General features: G+C 35.6%; 1 protein-coding gene across 3 annotated transcripts; it reads right to left on the reverse strand.

Annotated features, from left to right (window-relative positions):
- Positions 1-912: 912 nt before the first annotated feature.
- Positions 913-19741, reverse strand: Saxo2 (stabilizer of axonemal microtubules 2). Of its 3 annotated transcripts, XM_076937053.1 has the most exons (5): positions 19603-19694; positions 17853-18063; positions 16952-17131; positions 14966-15168; positions 913-3373 (listed from the first exon to the last, which is right to left on the reverse strand). In XM_076937053.1, the coding sequence occupies exons 3-5, from the start codon at positions 16972-16974 to the stop codon at positions 2430-2432; spliced, it is 1170 nt and encodes a 389-aa protein (XP_076793168.1). In that variant the 5' UTR covers positions 16975-17131; positions 17853-18063; positions 19603-19694; the 3' UTR covers positions 913-2429. The 3 variants fall into 3 exon arrangements, with proteins under 3 accessions (XP_076793168.1, XP_034359230.1, XP_034359220.1); XM_034503339.2 differs by lacking the exon at positions 17853-18063 and having other exon boundaries at positions 19603-19741; XM_034503329.2 differs by lacking the exons at positions 16952-17131; positions 17853-18063 and having other exon boundaries at positions 19603-19717.
- Between the last annotated feature and the right edge of the window lie 6 nt (positions 19742-19747).

Raw genomic sequence — 19747 nt, forward strand, 5'->3', positions numbered from 1 at the left:
ACAGATTTTTAAAAAGGAAAGGAAAGAGGAAGGAAGGAAAGCAATTAGACAAAAATTGTGTGGTTAGTTTTTTTTTTTTTTTTAATCAGTTTAACACAAACTTTCTTATCAGCTTAAGATAAACAAAAAACAGTGGAAGAGAGAATCTCAGTGGAGGAAATGCTTCCATCAAATTGGCCCACAGGCATATCTGTGAACAGTCTTGATTAGTGATTGATGTGGGAGGGTCTAGTATACTATGGGAAGTGCCTCCCCTAAGGCTATGGTTTCAGGTTGCATAAAAATGCATGTTGAGCAAACCAATGGGAGTACATAAGTGATGTTCCCTCTGCTTTCAGCTTCAATTTCTGTTTCCAAGTTCCTACCTTAAGTTTCTTCTCTGAATTCCTTTCACTATGGACTATAAGCTGTCAGATGAAATAAACCTTTTCCTCTCCAAGTTGCTTTTGGTTCTTCCCACTTTTCTTCACCCATGTTTCTTCCTATTTATCTTTCAGGATTCAGCTCAGCTGACATTCCTTACAGGAGACGATTCTGAACTCCCAGTTGAATGTCTTATGTTATGCTCTGTTCCAAACCCTATTCTCATACCTATTATATTAGGTTACAGTGAGACATGTCATGTGTTCTTAGTTTAAGGAAAACTGTTTCAAAAAAATGCCAGTAGATGTCTTAAGGGTGGCCATTGTTCAGAGAGGAGACCAATCCCATCAGATTATGGAAGATTTGAATATTAAACACTGGAACATGGCCAGAATAGCAAGAATGGTGAAATAGTACCAATTTTTAAATTTTGATTATTATAATAGTATTTTCTATTTTTAAAATAGTTTTTATTTAATCATGTATAGGTATATCTAGATAGGAATTTACTTAGAAGTTCTATCTCAAATAAAATGATTCAGAAATGACTTCATGAAAATCAATATATTTTATTAATCAGATTATTCATAAAACATATTTTTCATATATTCTCTTTTTTAATAAATGCAAATATGAAGAATTACTTTCAATTAATTAAAAATAATTATTAAATGTTTTGGATTCACTTTTAGTAATATTCTTAAATAACTATGGAAACATTATAAATCATTTTAAAGTCCACCTTATTTTCCATACATGATCATTTATTAAAACACTCACTTGAAGTGTTCAACATTTTTAAGTGTAGTATGCTATTTTCAGGTCCTTTACTGGTATCTCTTTCCCTTCCTTCTTTGCACTTTATACTTTCAGTCGTGAACAAGGTAGTTATGGCCCTTATAAATGAACAGTGTTTCTGAATGTGGCCACTGGATAAACAGATACCTAGATTTATCCTGAAGATTTTGTCAGCACTGGAAGTCTTCCCTACAACTTTTTCAGCAAATAATTTTCCTTTTGAAAATATAGCCATTTACATCCAAGTATTCAATCTCTATTTTTCTGCTATAACTTCTAGGGTGTTTCTGAAGCTATAGCAGGCAAATGCCTCTTACAAACACACATTACTCATAAAGTCAAAGCAAATTAGGTTATTTTACAGTTCTTGCTGTGTGGAGACCAAGTAATGAGTATTAAGTTTGTAACTATCCTTATTTAAAAATGAAGAAGTACAAAAAGTTATCTGAAGGTTTGTTAATATCACCTTACATTTGTACTTTTTGTATTCAAATGTATTATACAGTTTGATGCTCCCAACAAATTTTTGTGAGGGAGGCAGAACCAATATTCTTTAACACATAAATGACAGAAGTGTGTATGCAAGTGATTGTTTACAGTAGCTCAAATAGAAACAGAGGGTATTAGTACTTGAACTCTGGTCCTCTGATTCCCATCCTATGGGACATTTCCTCTTCAAGCCACAATGTCTCTTGCTATTTTAAACAGGGCAAGGAACAGAGCAGTAGTCTCTGACATCATTAACCAAAACTTGACTTGTTCTATGCTCTGTAGATGTGTTGAAGATGAATGAATGAATCAATCAATCAATCAATGAGTAAAATCTGGATTTTTAAAAAAGAATAATTTATATCTCATCTTCAATTTTGTTCTAGACAGTACCAATGTATTTGATAAAGGATAATGAGAGTAGATGTATAATTGCATAGGTGTAAAATGAGGTGTACATGATACCAGACCGAGGACAAGCTATGAGATAGCATGTATAAATAAGTGTGCCCATCATTTAGCCTTCAGAAATGCCTGTTAAAGAGCAATCTTGGATCAGAAGATTGACACAGGTGGACTACAAGTTCCAGGGCAGCCTGTGCTAAACAGGACGACCTTGGTTCAAAAAAAAATGAATTTGTCAATTCTGATCTTTATGTTCCAACTTGATTAAAAAGCTAAAAACGAAACGATAGCTCTCATAATATTTTTTTTACTATTAAAGTTGGGGTTTCTTTAAAAAAATGAACTTTCATTAGCTTTCTTTTAAACACTGATTACTAAAAGGCCTTCACTGCAGGAATAATCTTTCGAAAGAATTTATGTCCTTGGGAATTTGTATTTTCAAATACATAACCAGGAGGAGAAGGATAGCTAGCTGGGCAGATTTCCTGTTTCTTCGGTGTGAACTGTATAGAATACATAGTGACATCATCAAGTGGAACTGAACTCTTAAGAGCTTCATTTAAAGGTTTGCAGCTCTCCGTTGGAATCAATTCATGTGGCACAAAGTGAGATCTGAAAGTGCTCAAACCCTCAAATTTTCCAGATGGGTTGGGAATCTGTTGCTGCTGCTTAATAAGTCCTTGGCGACAACTTTCCCATGCTGGAAAATCTTCCTTCATGGTGCTTTTTCCTTGGAAAGGAAAATTGCTTTGCCTTCTGTGAGAAACTGGCCTAATGGCAACAACACGGCTAGCCTGATAGGGAACATAGTCAAGGTGGCTGGTGCTGTTTAACTGCATGCTTCCTGAAGGGGGCACATACTCGGCTACTTTCTTGACTTTGGGTGGTGGGATTTCCCATGGTTGGAAACTGTCACGGAATTCAGTGCTTCCTTTAAACTGAATGTTTTGGGCCACTTTAGTATAGGCAGGTCTGCAGATTTTTGCAGTTTCACCAGAAAGACCCTGAAAGTCATTCCGGTGAGTGGTGAGATCCTCAAAAGGCTGGTCAGTAGGCTTATAAACTTCTTTTGGCCTTGCAAACTTGACTTCTAGCTGATGAGGTACATAATCACGACGATGACTTGTATCACCATTAAAAGGGCTCACAGAACACTTGACCACAGAGCAGGGCTTAAAGCTTTGCCTAGGCTTTATCTCCTGGGGAACATAGTCATCCTGAAATGTAGTTGAGTTTCCAAATTTCACATCTGGGGGATGGTAAGCTTGCTCTGGTTTACAGGGTTCACATTTCTGAATATCCCAAGATCTATAATCATCTTGAAAATCAGAACAAACAAAATATTTTTAAATACTGAGGTTAAAAACTATCTTCAAAGTATCCTGACTAATTCCTCTCATTGCCAACCATCTTCTGATTTCTTTTAGATCCACAAACACTAGTATCAAGGTATGAGGTTTTCCTCCTATTTGATCATTTTTGGCTTTTTGGTTCATCATTTTCTACATCCAGATTCATCTGATTACATACAAGGGCATATGAGACATCTGAGTCTGACTGTGGATAGAAATCTAACTAGATTGTATTGTGGATAAAGACATTAAGAAAATGACTGGCTAGGATTTTGACTGTAACTCACAAAATATTAAGGACAGGTATAAAATCCAGAGCTTAAAATAAGAAGCATCCAAGAGGAAGAATTCAATTGATTAACTTTTTAAGTATTTTATAACTCACAGAAATGAACTTTGAAATTTTTAAAATAAAAATCCTAAAGAGTACATAAACCAGTTGTTCAATTTGAAGAACTTTCACATTTCAATGCTATTCTGGTCAAAAAATAAAGACTCCATGGATTATTGGGCTTTAAGGAATTCCAGAGAGATACAGGACCATCTAGAGACCAAGAGGCCAAACAGTGTATTCAAAACTATATGTGCAACTTAGAAATGAATATCAGAGCCAAGATCCAAGAGTTAGAAGCTTAATACCTGCAGCTTACTTAAACCATAGATGAAAATTAGAAGTGTTTATATTTTAGTAAAGGATTCTTTATGTTGTCTATTTCTAGATAGAAAAGTAGTAAGCTGAGTAATATGGTAAAATTTACCTCACCCCACAAAAGTATTTTAAAACACCAAAAATGAGTTTATAAAAGACAATTATTTTACATACTAATGTAGTAAGCTGAGAAATGTAAAATTCACTGCATCTCCAAAAGGATTTTTAAATACCAAATATTAATTTATAAAAAGCAAGTTTATATATGGTAAGATAATAGAATGTGAACCAAAATCAAGGGAGTGACAACTGGAATAGTTAAACCTTAAATGTTTACCATGTGGCTACCAACTGTTAAGAGAAACTGTCCTTATTCTTAGACATTCATACTGAGTTCTAGACTAAATTATTAAGCTACTGATGTTTAGTGTGAGTGGAAACCCAGCCAAAAAGCAGACAGTCTTTAAGTTATCTGAATCCTATGAAGCTGCATGGCAAGAAGAGATGAACTAGACCAATCTTGTGACTGTAAGGTTGAAAACCAAAAACCAGATGAAGAACATAATAGAATGGCATGAGGTAGTGTTCAGCTTGATGGCAGATGGAAGCCATATTCTTGCAGACTTGTATAGAAACAAAGAAATAAGAAACTTGAGGAGGCCATACAGTAGGATAGCAACAGAGAAGAGTTATGAAGGAAGCAAAGATGTTACTAGTGGAATCATGTACTCACTGGCCAAAGCACTCCCCTCCAGCTCCTTCTGTACCTGACAACTTTCCATTTCCAATTCTCATGAGTCTTCTTCTTGAGCTACCATGAAGGAATTTCTGTTCTTTAGAAACTACAGATTACAACTATAGCACTATTTTCCAGTAACTACAAGGAAATGAGAGATCTTAGTGAAGATCTATAGTTTGACACAGTCATACTAGGAACGTCTTTGCTGCCAACATGACTAAGAGACAAACAATGCTGATTTTAGGTGAATATGTGGATGAATAAAATAAAGCATTTCTCAGTATCAGAGAAACTTGGGCTTTCAAAAAAGAAACAAGAATATGGAGGGGGAAGGATAAGGTAGTGAAAAATAATATATATATATATAAAATAAATATATAAATATATAAAAATATAAAAAGAAGATATATATATATATATCTTCTTTTTAAGCTTCCAATCTCAGTAATAGAATTGTCACAGAGCAGATGTTGATAAATGTTTTTCTGTAATAAATAGCCAGATAGAAAATGCCATAGGCTTTGAAACTTAAACACAAATCTCGAAATGTATACTGCCTACTGCAACTGCTTAATTCTATCAATGTTGCAAGAATGCAGAAGTATGAATAGGTAGCAAGAATCGATAGTATGAAAAAGAATGGGAGTGTCATATTCATAAAAAGAAAATGGGGGGTGGATTTAGCCTGCAGGCCTGTTTGTTTAATCCTGCTTTAAAGTTTACAATACACAATTTTAACAAATCATAGTCTACTTTTGAGTAATATTGTTCTGAGTTACATTTTGCACCTTAACAATGGAGACATTCTGAGAGATGCATCTTTACCATTCTTTCACTATGGAAACATCAGTGTTCCAATGTCTGTGATCTCACTAGATGATATTTTAGTGAACGATTGTAAAAGCATTCTACTGTTGACTGGATAATTACACAGCACATGGCTGAGGGGTAACAACCAAGGTACTGCACATTTCCAATTCTTACCTTTCCTACTTTGTACTTTTATAATTAGTTTTTAAAAAACAGTCAAAGTTGATAGAATTTTTGTTCCAGAAAAATACTATATTGTCATTGTATCTATTTCTGAGGACTCTTACTCTTTACTTCATACTTTGTTTACCTAAAGAATTTCTCGTAAAACTTCACAAGACATTTACTGATAATGCTTTTTACTTGACTGAAAAAGACTTTATGAAAGATAGTTTCACTAAGGGTTCAATGTGTGTGGTGGATTCCATCTGTGTCCTAGCCTTCAGCATTTTCAAGATGTAACTCCATTATCTTCTGGTTTCCAAGGTCCTAGTCCTCACTCTTGTTTTTAATTTGCTTCTTTGTTTAATGTATCTTTTTGTTGTTTTTGAGACAAAGTTTCATGTAGCCCAGGCTGACTGACCTTCAACTCACTCTATAAGCAAAGATATCTTTACCTTCTGATTCCTTCTGCCTCTGCTTGCCAAGTACCAGGATGATAGGTGTGTGGGACCATGCTTGGGTTTATAAAGCGTCTTTTACATTAAGCAGTTTCTACATAATTTTAAATTATAAATGTAACCTGCTTGGGTTTTTAAAGCTTTCCAGGTCCATATTTTGATATCACTCATTTTTGAAAAAAAAATTTTTTATTAAATCTTCAGGTAATTCTTCTGTTTTCTTTCCCATTTTCTGATGTTCCAAGTACATATATGCTAGGTCCACTTCAAAGTGCTCTACAGCATATATTTCTGAGGCCATTTTTCTCTTTATGAAGGCCAAGTTTCTGTTGCTTCATATTCCATTTACCTGAAGAATTTCTCTTAAAACTTCATATGGCATTTACTGATAATGCTTTTCACTTGTCTAAAAAATACTTTATGAAGGATATTTTCACTAAGGGTTCAATGTGGTTGGTAGACTTCGTGCTTCATGTTTTCCTGTACATACATTTGGTTTATATAGTTGTATCTGAAGGCCACTGTTCTTCCCAATGAGTGTACTCTTATCTACTCAGACACCCACACAAGGTATTATCATCTCTGTTATTTTCTGTAGTTATTACATCCTCCTTTTTGTAGCTTCTATCTCTTGGTTAATTTTTTCCACTTAAAGTTTCTGACTATCAATCATAAATTTTTGATTCCCTGATAGATCCAATATCTAGCTCCTTTCTGATTGGGTTTTCCTATGGTTTCATCACAAGCACCCCCTTTCCCTTCTCATTTCCCTCCATTTTTATAATTTGAAAACTAGACATCATATGTACCATAGATACTTACATCAATGACACTTATATTTAGAAATTAATCCATGCTCATTTGTCAGAGCTTTATTGTGATTTGGTCCAACCCATAATTAAGTTTGGGTCTCTTTATTGTTTTGCTTACCTTAAGTAAACCAGCAGCTTCAAATGCCTTTGATATTGTTTCTGTGTTCAGGTTGGTGGGTGATTGGCTGGGGAGTTTCTTTTTATCTCTTCCATCTTCATATTATTATAATTCAGGAAATGTGTATCCCCATACTCTGCCCTTTCCCAACAGCAGGTTGAGTTTAGTCCATCTCAAGTGAGATGGTGTTGCTGTGTGTATAGGGACACATATCTGTTGACTTCTCCAGCTTCATCTACCCTGAGTTGCATGGGTATAGCTTTGCTCCTGTCCGTTTACAGTAGGTCTCTAGTGCTTATTCCCAGGAACAGTTCCTCCTTTCATGGTAAGAAGTTCAGTTTTACTTCTTGTTTCCTTTCTCCTGTCTCTAAACAGCAACATTTACTTTGCATTGATGCCTCTGCTGCAGTAGACTCAGGCTTTTGTTCTGTTAGTGGACTTGTGCTCTCAGTTTTCTAAGGGACTCGTGGGTATTTTTTATTCTATACATTACCTACCTATATAGCTTTCCTTGTTTGGTTGAAAACACTCTCTTCAGTTTTTTTTGCATCTTATTCAGAAGTTGGAAATCCTAGATGATCTTTATTATTTTAAATTACACCTGCAATTCTACAAATTCAGTTTCTCTAGCAGATATCTATTTGAACTGTATTTCTTGATCTGTTTTTCAAAAAAAATTTCACAATTTGTGTAAATTATAAATTCTTGACATAAAATATATGAAGAACCACTCTAAATTTTATTTAATGCGGCCAGTGACCCAGTGGGCTTCAGTTGAGTATATTACTATTTGCTTTCCCTCATATGTTCTTTCCTCTCACATACTACCTTGTCCCTACATTCTTTTGGATTAGTACAGGTTTTTATTATTCTATTTTACTAAGTCTTTCTGCATTTTTAAATAAAAATGCTTAATTTTACTCATGATGGGATCTTCCTGGCTCAGGTATGTTGCTGTTTTGAACACTTCTTGAATACTATTTTTCTTTTGTTTTCTTTAATACTATTGTTCTAACATATTTCAATCCCATATTTGTTTGAAAATATACCATTATTTTATGAAATCAATATTAATTTTACCTACATATTTCTATTTGTGCATTTTATTTCTTCCTGAATTCCATGCATCTATTTGAATCATTTTCCTCCAACTACAAGATCTTCCTTTAACACAATGTTGTGCTGCTGTGCTGCTAACAAAATCAGTTTTTGTTTGAAACAATCTGTCAAATTTTGAAGACCATTACCTAGTTATAAAATTTTGAGATTCAGTATATTTAAATATTTTCTTGTGACATTTTAAAAATTATTTGAAAAACTTGCTTTAATACACTATGCTTGATCACATAATTACCCGCCAAAGTCCTCCCAGATTGTCCCAACTCCCAACCCATCCAACTATGTGTTCTATCAAAACACTGCAAAAACCTATTAAGTCATAACTAATGTATGCACATGTTTATGCGCGCGCGCACACACACACACACACACACACACACACACACACACACACATTTGATCAATTTCTCTTGAGCCTGAATCCTGACTGGGAGGTTATACCCTGCATCACTCACTCAATTGGAGAAAATTGGTTTTTCTTCTGTAAGCAGGTATCAACAGCAAAACAAAACCCTTCCCCCGTGCCATGCTGGGATCTGTTAGCCTTGAATTTCTGCAGGTCCTGTGCATGCTATCAGCTTCTGTTAGTTCATATGTTCACCAGCCCTGTTGTGTCTGGAAGACTTGTTTCCTTGAAGTCAGACAGTTTTTTTAGCTCTTAAAATCTTTCTGCCTCTTCTTCTAAATAAATTCCTGGAACTTGAGGGTAGGAGCTTGATATATACATAGTATTTGTGGCTGTGTGCCCCGAGATCTCTATTCCACTGGGTTCCAACAAAATGGCTGGTTTAATTCTCTGGAAGAGATTTTTTTTTTCCCCATCATCTTTAAGAATTCTTTACCTTTTAAAACTGATATTTGCCTAGAGGTAGTTTCTTTTGTGTTTATCTATTTGGGACTTAAATCTATAAAATGATCCTATCACACATTTTAGTAGTTTCTCATCTGTTTATCACTGCAGATATTTCCTGATTTTTCCATAGGTCTCATAATGTTTTACTATTCAATAGATGTTGTATATATTAAGGAATGACAGAAACTAAGTCCTTTTTTAGTAGGAGAAATTTTGTTCCCTCAGGTATTTGTCAGGTAGGGTGGAGGGCATATCCCCTCAATTCAGAATTGAGCTAAGTAGACACAGTCATGCCCCATGTTTGAATGTCTGGAGGACATGATTTGAGTGTGGTAAACACTTCTTTCTAGTGGGGCTTTAATAACTAAGCATCTACTCCCAAATAAACTTCTTGGGTGTTTGGTGGAAATTTTGGGCTTAGTCTCTCTGCTCACCACACCATCAAACAGTGCAAGTTTCACAAAGAAACAAACTATGTACATTGGGGTTTTGTAGACTGTAACCTGGATCACCTCATATATCAAAGGATCCCTTGTTTTATTTTTCCACTGTAAACTGACTCTGGATATGCTGAATTCAAGCCTCAGCCTAGCCTTGGACCTGGCAAATATGGTCGTGAAATTTGTAGCTCATCTGTACGGTGGTCAGCACTCTATGGAATTTTAGTTCTTTTCCTGCATGAGCTGTCAGCTATTAAAAAGACTTAAATATTTTATATTGCTTTCTTGGTTGTTATAATAAAACCAATGATTTTCTACTACTCAATATATACATTTTACCTTCAGAAGAACTTAGAAAAATGTGTAATAGTGTTGAGTATGGTGACATACACCTGTAATGTAGTACTTGGGAGATGAGACAGGGGGATTCGGAGGTCAAGGACATCCTCTGTTACATAGCAAGTTCAATACCTACCTGGGCTACATTAAACAATACTTTTTAAAAAATGTAATGGTTATAAAAGTGTCTAACCTATTAATCAAGGCTGTTTCCAATATGATATCAACCTGCATTTATAGGGTTCATCCTAGTTTCTAAGTCTCCATCTGATCTTCAGAAGCTTCACTGAAGAAATACAATCCCCCCGCTTCCCACCACTTCATCAGTTTTGGCTCATTTTATATCAGTTTTAGTATATATCATACTAGTATATAGTATATACTATATGTATTCATATATAGGAATATATCATATTCCTATATATAGGAATTCCTATATATATATTCCTAATATATTCCTATATATAGGAATATGTCATATTCCTATATATGAATAATCATCTTAGGAACATTTATAGGACAGCTTGAAGGGATATATTACCAAATATAATGTGTTTTGATAACAGTTATTCCTGCATTAACCCAGGCTAGCCTTGAACTTTATAGGACAGGCTGATTTTGAACTTGGAATCCTCTATTGGCCTTCTAATTGCTGGAGTTACAGATATATGCCACAACTACCAACTACTAAGTACAACCTTTCAAATTGCTGCAGTAACTTTTGGCTTTCTTAACTAGTCATTTATTAAAAAGATGTTGTGGTTTTAAGTAATGCTAGAATTAACCTAAGAATGCATATCATCTCTTTGAGGTAATGATTTTCATTTCCTTTGGTTATAAGTCCTGATTAGATGTTTCTGGATCATATTGAAATTCTACTTTTAATTTTTTGAGGAGTTTCCAGATGGTTCCAAAAATAGATGTACTAATTCACATTTCTATGCAAAGAAGTACCAAGTTCTTTATTTCTTATCAACAAAGGTTCCCTTTTATCCTTGATAATTTCCAACAGAATAGATGTGAAGTGAATCTTACTTAGTTTTTCATTTGCATTTCCCTATCTTAGTGAATCTAGACTATCTTTTCACATACTTGTTGGTCATTTGTTTCTTCTTTGGAAAAACACTTATTCAGAGTCATTGGCCATTCTTAAATAAAGTAGGCTTTTATACTAAATTGTTTGAGTTCCTTATGTTTTGGATATTAATACCTTATCTGACATGTGCTTTGCAAATATTTTCGAAATCTATAGGTAGCTGTGTAACATCTTGCTGCAAAGTTTTTTAGTTTTATGTAATCCTACTTATATGTTTTTGCTCTTGTTGTGCTTTTGGCATCCTAACCAAATCAAATCCCAAAGTCAGTGATTCTTCTTGAAGTTTTTCAGCTTCAGGTTTTATATTTAAGCCTTTCATCTACTTTAACTTTTTAATGTGGTATACAGATCCAATTTTATTATTTTTGTACGGGGGCTACCCAGTTTTCCTATTACTATTAATTGAAGAGACACTAGTCTTTTTCTATTGTGCATCTATAGAACCCTTGTTGAACAGCTGGCTATATATCCTTATAAACTTTTGAGCCCTTGGTTCTGTTTCATGGGTCTGTATATCCATCCTCTTGTTATTAGCATACTAATTACAGTGGCCTTATAATATAATTAGAAATCACAAAATTTTACATGTCAGACTTGTTTTCCAAACTGCTTTGGCTATTAGTCTTCTGTGATGTCTATGAATTTTAGAAAACAGGTTTTTTTCTATTGATAAGATGCCACTGGGATCTATATGGGGTGCATTCAATTGTAGACGGCTTTGAGTATCATACTATATGAGTATCATACTATTGCTCCCAATCCATAGATACAAGATAGCCTTTCCCTTCTTTCATCCGAGTTTTACAGTTTTCAGTGTAGAGATTTTTTTTTTTACTTCCTTAGTTACTGGTTATAAAATTTAGAATGTCAGCATTGACTTTTCATTCTCTGTTCTCTATAATAGCAAGTGCAGAGCAGAGTAAGATCAAGTCACTTTGATCTATCCCAGCATTTACATTTTAATATCAATGAATTTCTAAGCTGTGGACAAACAAATTTCTGTTTCACGAAAACTCATGTTCATAATGTAAATCTGCCTATTGTACTGCAGGGTGTTTTCTCCTTTATAATATTCTATTTCTGTCTTCCCTATGTCTTCCACTCTTAGACTGTATAGATGATACATATTCTTATGAAGGTGTTCAGAATTATACACATAGAGTTACAATCATACAAAATTAAGTAAAGTTGAAGTTGTTGTTTCATGCCTGAAAGCCTGAAACACTATGTGTCTGTGTGGTTATATATATGCACACAGCATCAAGGGACATCAGTATTACTGTCTTTAGTATATAGTAGATGGGAAAATTACAATTGTTGTATAAATGTCAAAGTAAAGTCATTTTTACTGACTATCTTTTATGCCAAATTTATCTTTTATGCACATCAGTATTTCAGTAATTTGGTTTGCTGTATTTGACTATACTTAGTTACCATTTACAGTATTTATAACTTGTCCGTTCTATAGCAGTGGATATACTTAGTTTCTCAAAATCAGGAAGAACATTCTTCCTAACTTCCCCATTAGATCACAGGATATTGGTATCTTGCACTTTACTTAACCATTTAATGGTAAAAGTCTTATAAGTAGTCATTAGCTATTACCTAACTAGCTATAGATGCCATTATTTTTGTAAAAGATTTTACATTTGAAAATATCCATTCAGCTATTTCACATAACCAATGGAAAGAATAGAAGCCTGTATGTACAATTGTGTTACTAAGAGAAGGAAAGAGAATAGCTCATGTCTAGATGGTCTGTTTTTAAATGAAGACTTCCAAGAGGTAGTCTTTAAAAAATCTTTAAATCATATAGGTTTTTGGTAGAAAAATAAAAAGACACGCCTTGCAGTTGCCAGTGCTCATGTTTTTAAGTGTGCTGCTAACAAAGGGAAAGCCCTCACTCCTGTCCTGCTGCAAGTAAGGCTTAAAAAGGGGACTCTGGTAATGCTCAATATCAATCAGAAGTGTAACCTAATACCCAACCTAGATGTATCAACTATCTTTGACTGGCGGAGACATGTGAACATCAGCCTCCATGTCTGGTGTGTGTGTCTCTCTCTCTCTCTGTCTCTCTGTCTCTCTGTCTCTCTCTCTCTGTCTCTCTCTCCTCATCACCTAGCTCCTCCTCTCCTTCTCCTCTCCTTACTCTTTCTCTTCCTCTCCTTACTCCTCCCACCTTAGCTCCTCCTACATATCACCCTTCCTGTTAAAATAAAACTTTTCTCTCAAAATACAGTTAGAGCATAAATATATCAGTTTGTGTCAGTAAGGTGCAAGATAGACCTAATACCCAGTCCATCATTTTGTCAACTAACTAGAACCTCTGTCATCTCTCCTAAATAAAAGACTTAGTTCTGAACCTGGCTTTTTATTTTCTTGGCTTTAGAATGAATATCAGCTGAAAACCATCCTCTCAAATGTTTTCTCTCAAAGTAAATAGCAAGGACTGGCTATGAGACTGTAAGTTTTCAACCCCGTCAGAAATCTAGAATTACTGAGTTAACTGAAATTATGAGAAGCACAAAGCATAGCTTCTAAAACATAGCCAATTTATAGACACCGCTGAACACCTGGACAGTCCCTATACTACAGAACATTGGAGCATCTGATCTTCAGCCTTCTGGCCCAGGATCATCTGACAGACCTAGTGATGCAGAATTATCAAGGGCTGATTACTCTGTCTTGGCAGATATAATCAGTCGACTATTCTGCAAGTGTGTCCTTTTCTGGACAGTGATTTGTCTGTAGATGGAAAGAGGCAATTCTTGCCTAGTGGCTGTCTCACCACAACTGGAATAACTCCAAAGACACTCAATTTCTTCTTAGAATCCAAGACAGGAAGCTGTCAGGAGCAGACAGGTCTCTAATCAAAATGAACATTAATACAGAAATGTTTGTAACATCAATTCTGTGGATTTCTAATTAGGTTACACTTCTGATTGATATTGAGCATTACCAAACTTATAAAGCCTTTGGTTAACATTAAAAAATTGTATAAAAGCAAAAAGGAGAAGGGGGTACGGGATAGGGGTTTTCTAGGGAGGGGAAATGGGGGAAAAGGATGGCATCTGAAATGTAAATAAAATATCCAATAAAAAATAAATTAAAAAAAAAGAAAGTGGGAAAAAAAAAGAAAGGGGACTCTGTCTGTTGTCACCTGGTCCTGTCTGACAGGGCATGGACAAGTTAATTTTATTTTAAAGTCCTATTCCATGAATAATCTGCTCATAGATCAGAGCTTTGTCCTTCAACCTAGCCTTTAGAGCAGCAGTTCTCAGCTGGGGTTGCGACCCCTTTGACAAACTTCTATCTCCAAAGCTATTTACATTACGATTCATAACTGTAGCAAAATTAGTCATGACATAGCAACAGAAATGATTTTTTGGTTGGAGGTCACCTCAACATGAGGAACATTACAGGACAGGAACACTGAGAAGTTGAAAAACGTGCTTCACATTAAAAATAATATTCCAGTTGTCAATCTACTAATTCCATAGTTTTGCAGGTTGGCCTGGAATTTGAATCAAGAGGACAGTTGCTGTTTTATCTTTTCAACAACTCCAACATTCTCGGCAGAGTTTCAACTCATTTCAGGAAGGACAAGGTGAAAGGACAGACAATATTGACTAACTGTGACAAAGTGACAAGTGTAACATATATCTTTGCTCAGTGATGTCCTTTGCTTTTCATATGCTTTGAGATACAGACAACTTAGGGGGCACATCTGGAGAAGAGTCTAGGACTCCTAACTCCCATGAGTCAGTTTTGTTTGTCTGTAACTAGGTTTTGCTGACAATATGATTTTGATCAACAACAACAACAACAACAACAACAACAAAATGCTCTTTTCTAACCACTGTTGCTAAGTATGACAATACAAGAAGATGAAAATGTGATTGTAAAGGTCAAAGATGGCAGTTTTAGGTTTGGGACCCCTTTGTTTTTACAATGACAGGTTACCTTTATAAGTTGGGACAGTGTCCAACTTTCCCTTTTTAACTTGCTGTCTTTCCACAGGCCGGACTTTTACCACAGGCTGTACTTTGTAAGGATTAAAATCTCGCTTGTAGGTAGTACCAAGATCAATTTTCCCCTGTTTGGGTTTGTATTCTTCGGGTATGTGGCGAGGCTGCTTGACTACTTCATAAGGGCGATAATCTGACCTGAAAATATATACATGTATATATATGTAAAACACAGCCTACTGGTTCTTCTGTTTTGTTTATTTCAACACTAAGATCTTCAATTCTGTATATGAACAATCTAAGGCAATATTAAAATACTAGTTGATTATTTGAAAGAAACAATTGAATTCTTTTATAAGCTTCTATTCAATGACAAATAAGAAAAGATGTGAAAATCCTAGTTTTTAAAAACTGAAATAACATCTCCTCAATTTGATCTTAAGTGAGTAAAATTCTCAACTAGGTGGATTTTTAAATCTAATATAGAAGGAAATCTGAAGAAAAAGATTTAATGAGCTGAAAATTTTGTCAAGATTAGCTTTGTAGCCACTTTTCCAAAGGTCACATACTCCTACGTAGACTGTACTTAGGCAGAGTCTCCTCCTATAGACGTCACAGTATCTTCCTGTTTATTGTCCAATTGATCCCCAAATCTGGCTCAGACATATGTGAGCCTTTCTAAGATTTTTGGATCTATCAGAAGCCCTGGCCATGGATGGGAATGAAATAGTATTCTAGCCATCTTGTATATTATGTACCATTATTATGACAGAGGTGGTACTTCAGGGTATAAGACAGTCCTGTGGAATGGAGAAAACCAGAGATTCAAGGCTATTGGGACTTCCTGAATCCAAATCTTGGCTCCGTCATTCAATAGCTGCATAACCTTGGATTAAGCACTAGTTTCTTTATAAAGATGAATAATCTTTATATATATCATGTACATCATAAAGTTAAAAATACACATTGGAAATTTTGACAGTTACCTAACTGAGCTACAATTATGTTAAGATAAAAAGTCTTGTACAAGTTCACAACAATTTCTTCCTATATTATAGAAACATGCAGTATGGAATGACACTTATTCTTTATACTGCAGATAAGCGACCCTTCCATTTTCTAGTTAATATGATCATCATGAATGAATCACACGGGAGTTCTAAGTTCCTGCTTTTAGGAATGTTGGGTACCTACTCTAGTTAGTGGATATTGTACTAGTTTTCTGAAAACAGAATGCTGAGAAAACAATGGATGTCCATCCTGCAGGTATAGAGCACTGAAATGAATCCAGTAATAATTGGGAAGGTATTTCAGAAGTTATAAGAGGTATGTTTACAAGACCTCAAAAGCTAAATAAAAAAAGTAGAGTAGCAGAGATGACATTTACAAAGGAAAATATTTAGCTGATATTTATAGATTAGTATTAGCTAGGGAAAAAGAGAGGGAGCATTCCAAACACGGAAGTTAAAGTATAGAAGTAAGCAGGTTTTGATAATCTATGCACAGTAATTAAGGAAGGAATTAGGTCTATGCTTAATGATAGTTTAAATTATTTCAAATAGGATCATGATAAAATTAAATCTGTATGCTTAAAAGATTGCGGTGGCAAGCTAAAGTATTAGATACCAAACAGAGATGCAAAAACTAGCACACATGTATACATACTCACACACATGTATACAATTCACACACACACACACACAAATTAGGGAGTAGAGGCATTCTTCTATACAATGGTAACAGTGCAAAGTCCATAAATATGAGATATTTTAGTCAATAGAACTTTTTGGTTTCCCTTTTCTTCTCTTTGCCAATGTAACTTAATTTTTGTCTTTCTGCTTTTTTTCAAGTTGTGATTAATTTCTTGCTTCTCAAATTAAACTTAAGTCAAATAGCTAGTCAAATGTAAGTAGTAAGAAAACCTTATTAAGACCAGAGGAGTTGGGCAAAAAATAAGGAAACCATTTTTCAAAATATTTACTTAAATGTGGTTACTCCTTCCATTTTACCACGGTATGCTTGAAATCCTTGCTTTGGTTTAAGACTCTGAGGTGGAAGAACATCGCCATAGTTTGGATATTTTTCCAAATACTCCGTCGTGGGGCAAGACACGCCAGAATGTTCATAAACCCTTGTGATTCCATGTGGACAACGATGCCGTCTGCACAAACAAATAAACTGAAACATTATTTTCCTTAAAAACATCTTGAGTGGTCATTGCATGTTAGCAGGTCCCCAGTGACTTTAGCACAACTTCTGGACTTTAGCATAGCTTTCCCCTCTGTATTGGTGTTTATAAAAATAATAAATCATAGTGTAGCTTTATATAGAAAAGTGATTTTGCTCATAAAAGTTTAGCTACTTCTTATGTTACTGAAGCAGGAAAGCTAGCAAGTGAACTTCCTAGCTGTCTGGCACATGAGTTTTCTGTTTAGGTTTTACCTACAACAGACACTATTATGTTACTTTGAATTAGAATATAGCTGTAAAAAGAAGGTGGCAGAGCACAGCATCTGTTTTTTGGTAGTGGTAGTGGGGCATGGGATACAGTAGAGGCCAAGAGAGACTGGAGCTGGGAGCTGTTGTGCAGCGTCCTGGTTAGACATCTCCTTTATCCTTCCACGTGTCTAAGAAACTTTAAAGTCAGAAGACTCATGAGATTCTGCAATGTTTGCTGAAAATGAGGTGTTGGAAAGTGCTGAAGTAATTTTGTCCTACACAGGGTTCAAGATACTTGGAAAATCCAAAAGCAGAGTAAGTAGGTCATGTTTATATAAAAGTTCTCATAGAGCTGCATGGATTAACAAAACACAAGTTGAAACCTTGGAATTTGTCAATGATTTTATTGTCCATGAAAGCAATGCATTCACAGTATAACTTACCTAAGATTGTGGACAGATATAAGATATAACAGTGCAGATAAATTATAAAAGAAAGCAAAATCCTTCTAGTCTAACATGTGTAATCCTTAAAAGACAATTTTCTTCCTTCTGCTTTATAGTTTTGCTGCCAGTTATAGCTGTTTACACTTGTTAAACTTCTCTGTCTTTTTTTTGAAAAAGCAGCTCACAGAAATGATGAAATCAGGCGTCTCTAATGGAAGATCAAAGGAATTGAATTTTACTTTCATAAGAGAGAAAAGATGGCATTATGGTTTGAATCTGAAATGCTCACGTGTTTTGAACCTTTGCTTTCTAGCTGATGAAAACATTCTGGAAAGCTTTTGGCAGCTGACATCTACCTGGTTAAGTAAGTGGTTAACAGTAGCTCTTGAAAGATTAGAGCCTGACTCTTAATTCCAAAGGCTTTCTACTTCCTGGTCTGCCAGCATGTAAATAGCCTTGCTTCATGTTCTACGAACAAGAACTCCACCATGCCTAACTGCCAGGGACTGCACCCTCTGAAACTGTATGCCCAAATAGACCTTTCTTTCTCTGTTTTTGTCTGGTATTGCTACCACAGTGGTACAAATATATTTAACTGATAGTCTTCAACAACAAAAAGAATAGGCACAGATCTTCCCTCTTTCCTTACCACAGGCAGGCCAGGAGGCAAAAGATGGGAGGTGGTATGGGGAGGGATAATGATGAAGACTCTTTGCCCCATTTTGAGACAGTGTCCCATGGAAGTAACCACAGTTTAAAACCATTGGCTTGGTGGAACTATGTATGTCATAGTAACCACCTGTTTTGTCAAAGATTCTTGTACCTCAGTTATAAAACTGAAAGCAGTCAAGGCAGTGCTCTCAAAACAACTACGCTTCTGCAAAGGACATTTCAGTAGAAGTTATTAGCCATGCTAATACCAATGCTCTTTGGATAGTGATATTATTTTGGGAGAATGAAAAGTCTCTAATATAATGAATTTCCTGATGGGTGGGTGAGAAAATAACTTAGTTTATAAACAAATTCAGATTCAAATTCATTTTTTCTTGCACACCAGATTTTGAAGATTCAAGCCTTAAAAGTTGTTCCCATCCTTACAAACATACAAACAATGTTTATTACAAAAGGGGCAGAGAAGCTGCTCTCAGTCAACATGTGTTGTAGGTGGTTGCCCTTAGAAGGGGATTAGAAATACAAAGGACTTGGCGTTACTCATATTTACTTAGCAAAGGTGATCTAGTTTCTGGGTCAACAGTGAGGCTGAGGAAAGAGAAGAATGTGTTTACTGGTGGTGTAAGGTTGTTAGGCAGGACTTACAAACTGAACCCGAGGTGAGGACTATTGCCATTTTTGTCTGTCAGAAAGACCCCAAGAGAATCCTGTCTGGACAGGAATAAAAATAAAGTTTAGAGAATGGAAGGGTCTGGATAGCAAACTAAATAATGTTCTTTTAAGTTAACCAATAGAATATGGTGGGTGATTCCATCACTTACCAGCCATATTTGCTCATACTACTTAGCTGGCCTGAACTGTATTTTAGCTTAAATCTCTGGATAGGCAGCCTCGGGGAAGGCAAAGAAAAGTTTTGCCCAGAAGCCAGCCAAGTAGAGAATGGGGGCGCATTTAGCAGAGCATAAGCGGGGCCCTCCTCACGTTCAGGCAAGGGAGTCCTTAGAGGGGTGTGCGCAGAGAAGTGTCCGCAGGGCTCGCTGCTCTGCTGACGCCACACCAGGCCAATGTTTCTTACCCGCAGGTGCAAATCTGGCACAGACACCAGTTCCTCATGCTCTGTGCTCCAGCGTCCTTCTACGCAATGCTTCTGCTGGCACTTCAAAGCTGCTACAGCGTCTGCCGTCGTCAAGGCGACCGCGGAATTCCAAGTTGAAAGGAAT

The sequence above is a fragment of the Arvicanthis niloticus genome, chromosome 1 (genome assembly GCF_011762505.2).
Source record: "Arvicanthis niloticus isolate mArvNil1 chromosome 1, mArvNil1.pat.X, whole genome shotgun sequence".
Classification (NCBI taxonomy): Eukaryota; Metazoa; Chordata; class Mammalia; order Rodentia; family Muridae; genus Arvicanthis; species Arvicanthis niloticus.

Coding starts and splice junctions, on each gene's coding strand:
- Saxo2 (XM_034503339.2), bottom strand. CDS start 19,640: ATGAGGAACTGGTGTCTGTGCCAGATTTGCACCTGCGG. Junction 17,132..19,602: donor TGCCAGATTTGCACCTGCGG/GTAAGAAACATT, acceptor TTGTTTGTGCAG/ACGGCATCGTTGTCCACATG. Junction 15,169..16,951: donor GAAGGAGTAACCACATTTAA/GTAAATATTTTG, acceptor ATATATTTTCAG/GTCAGATTATCGCCCTTATG.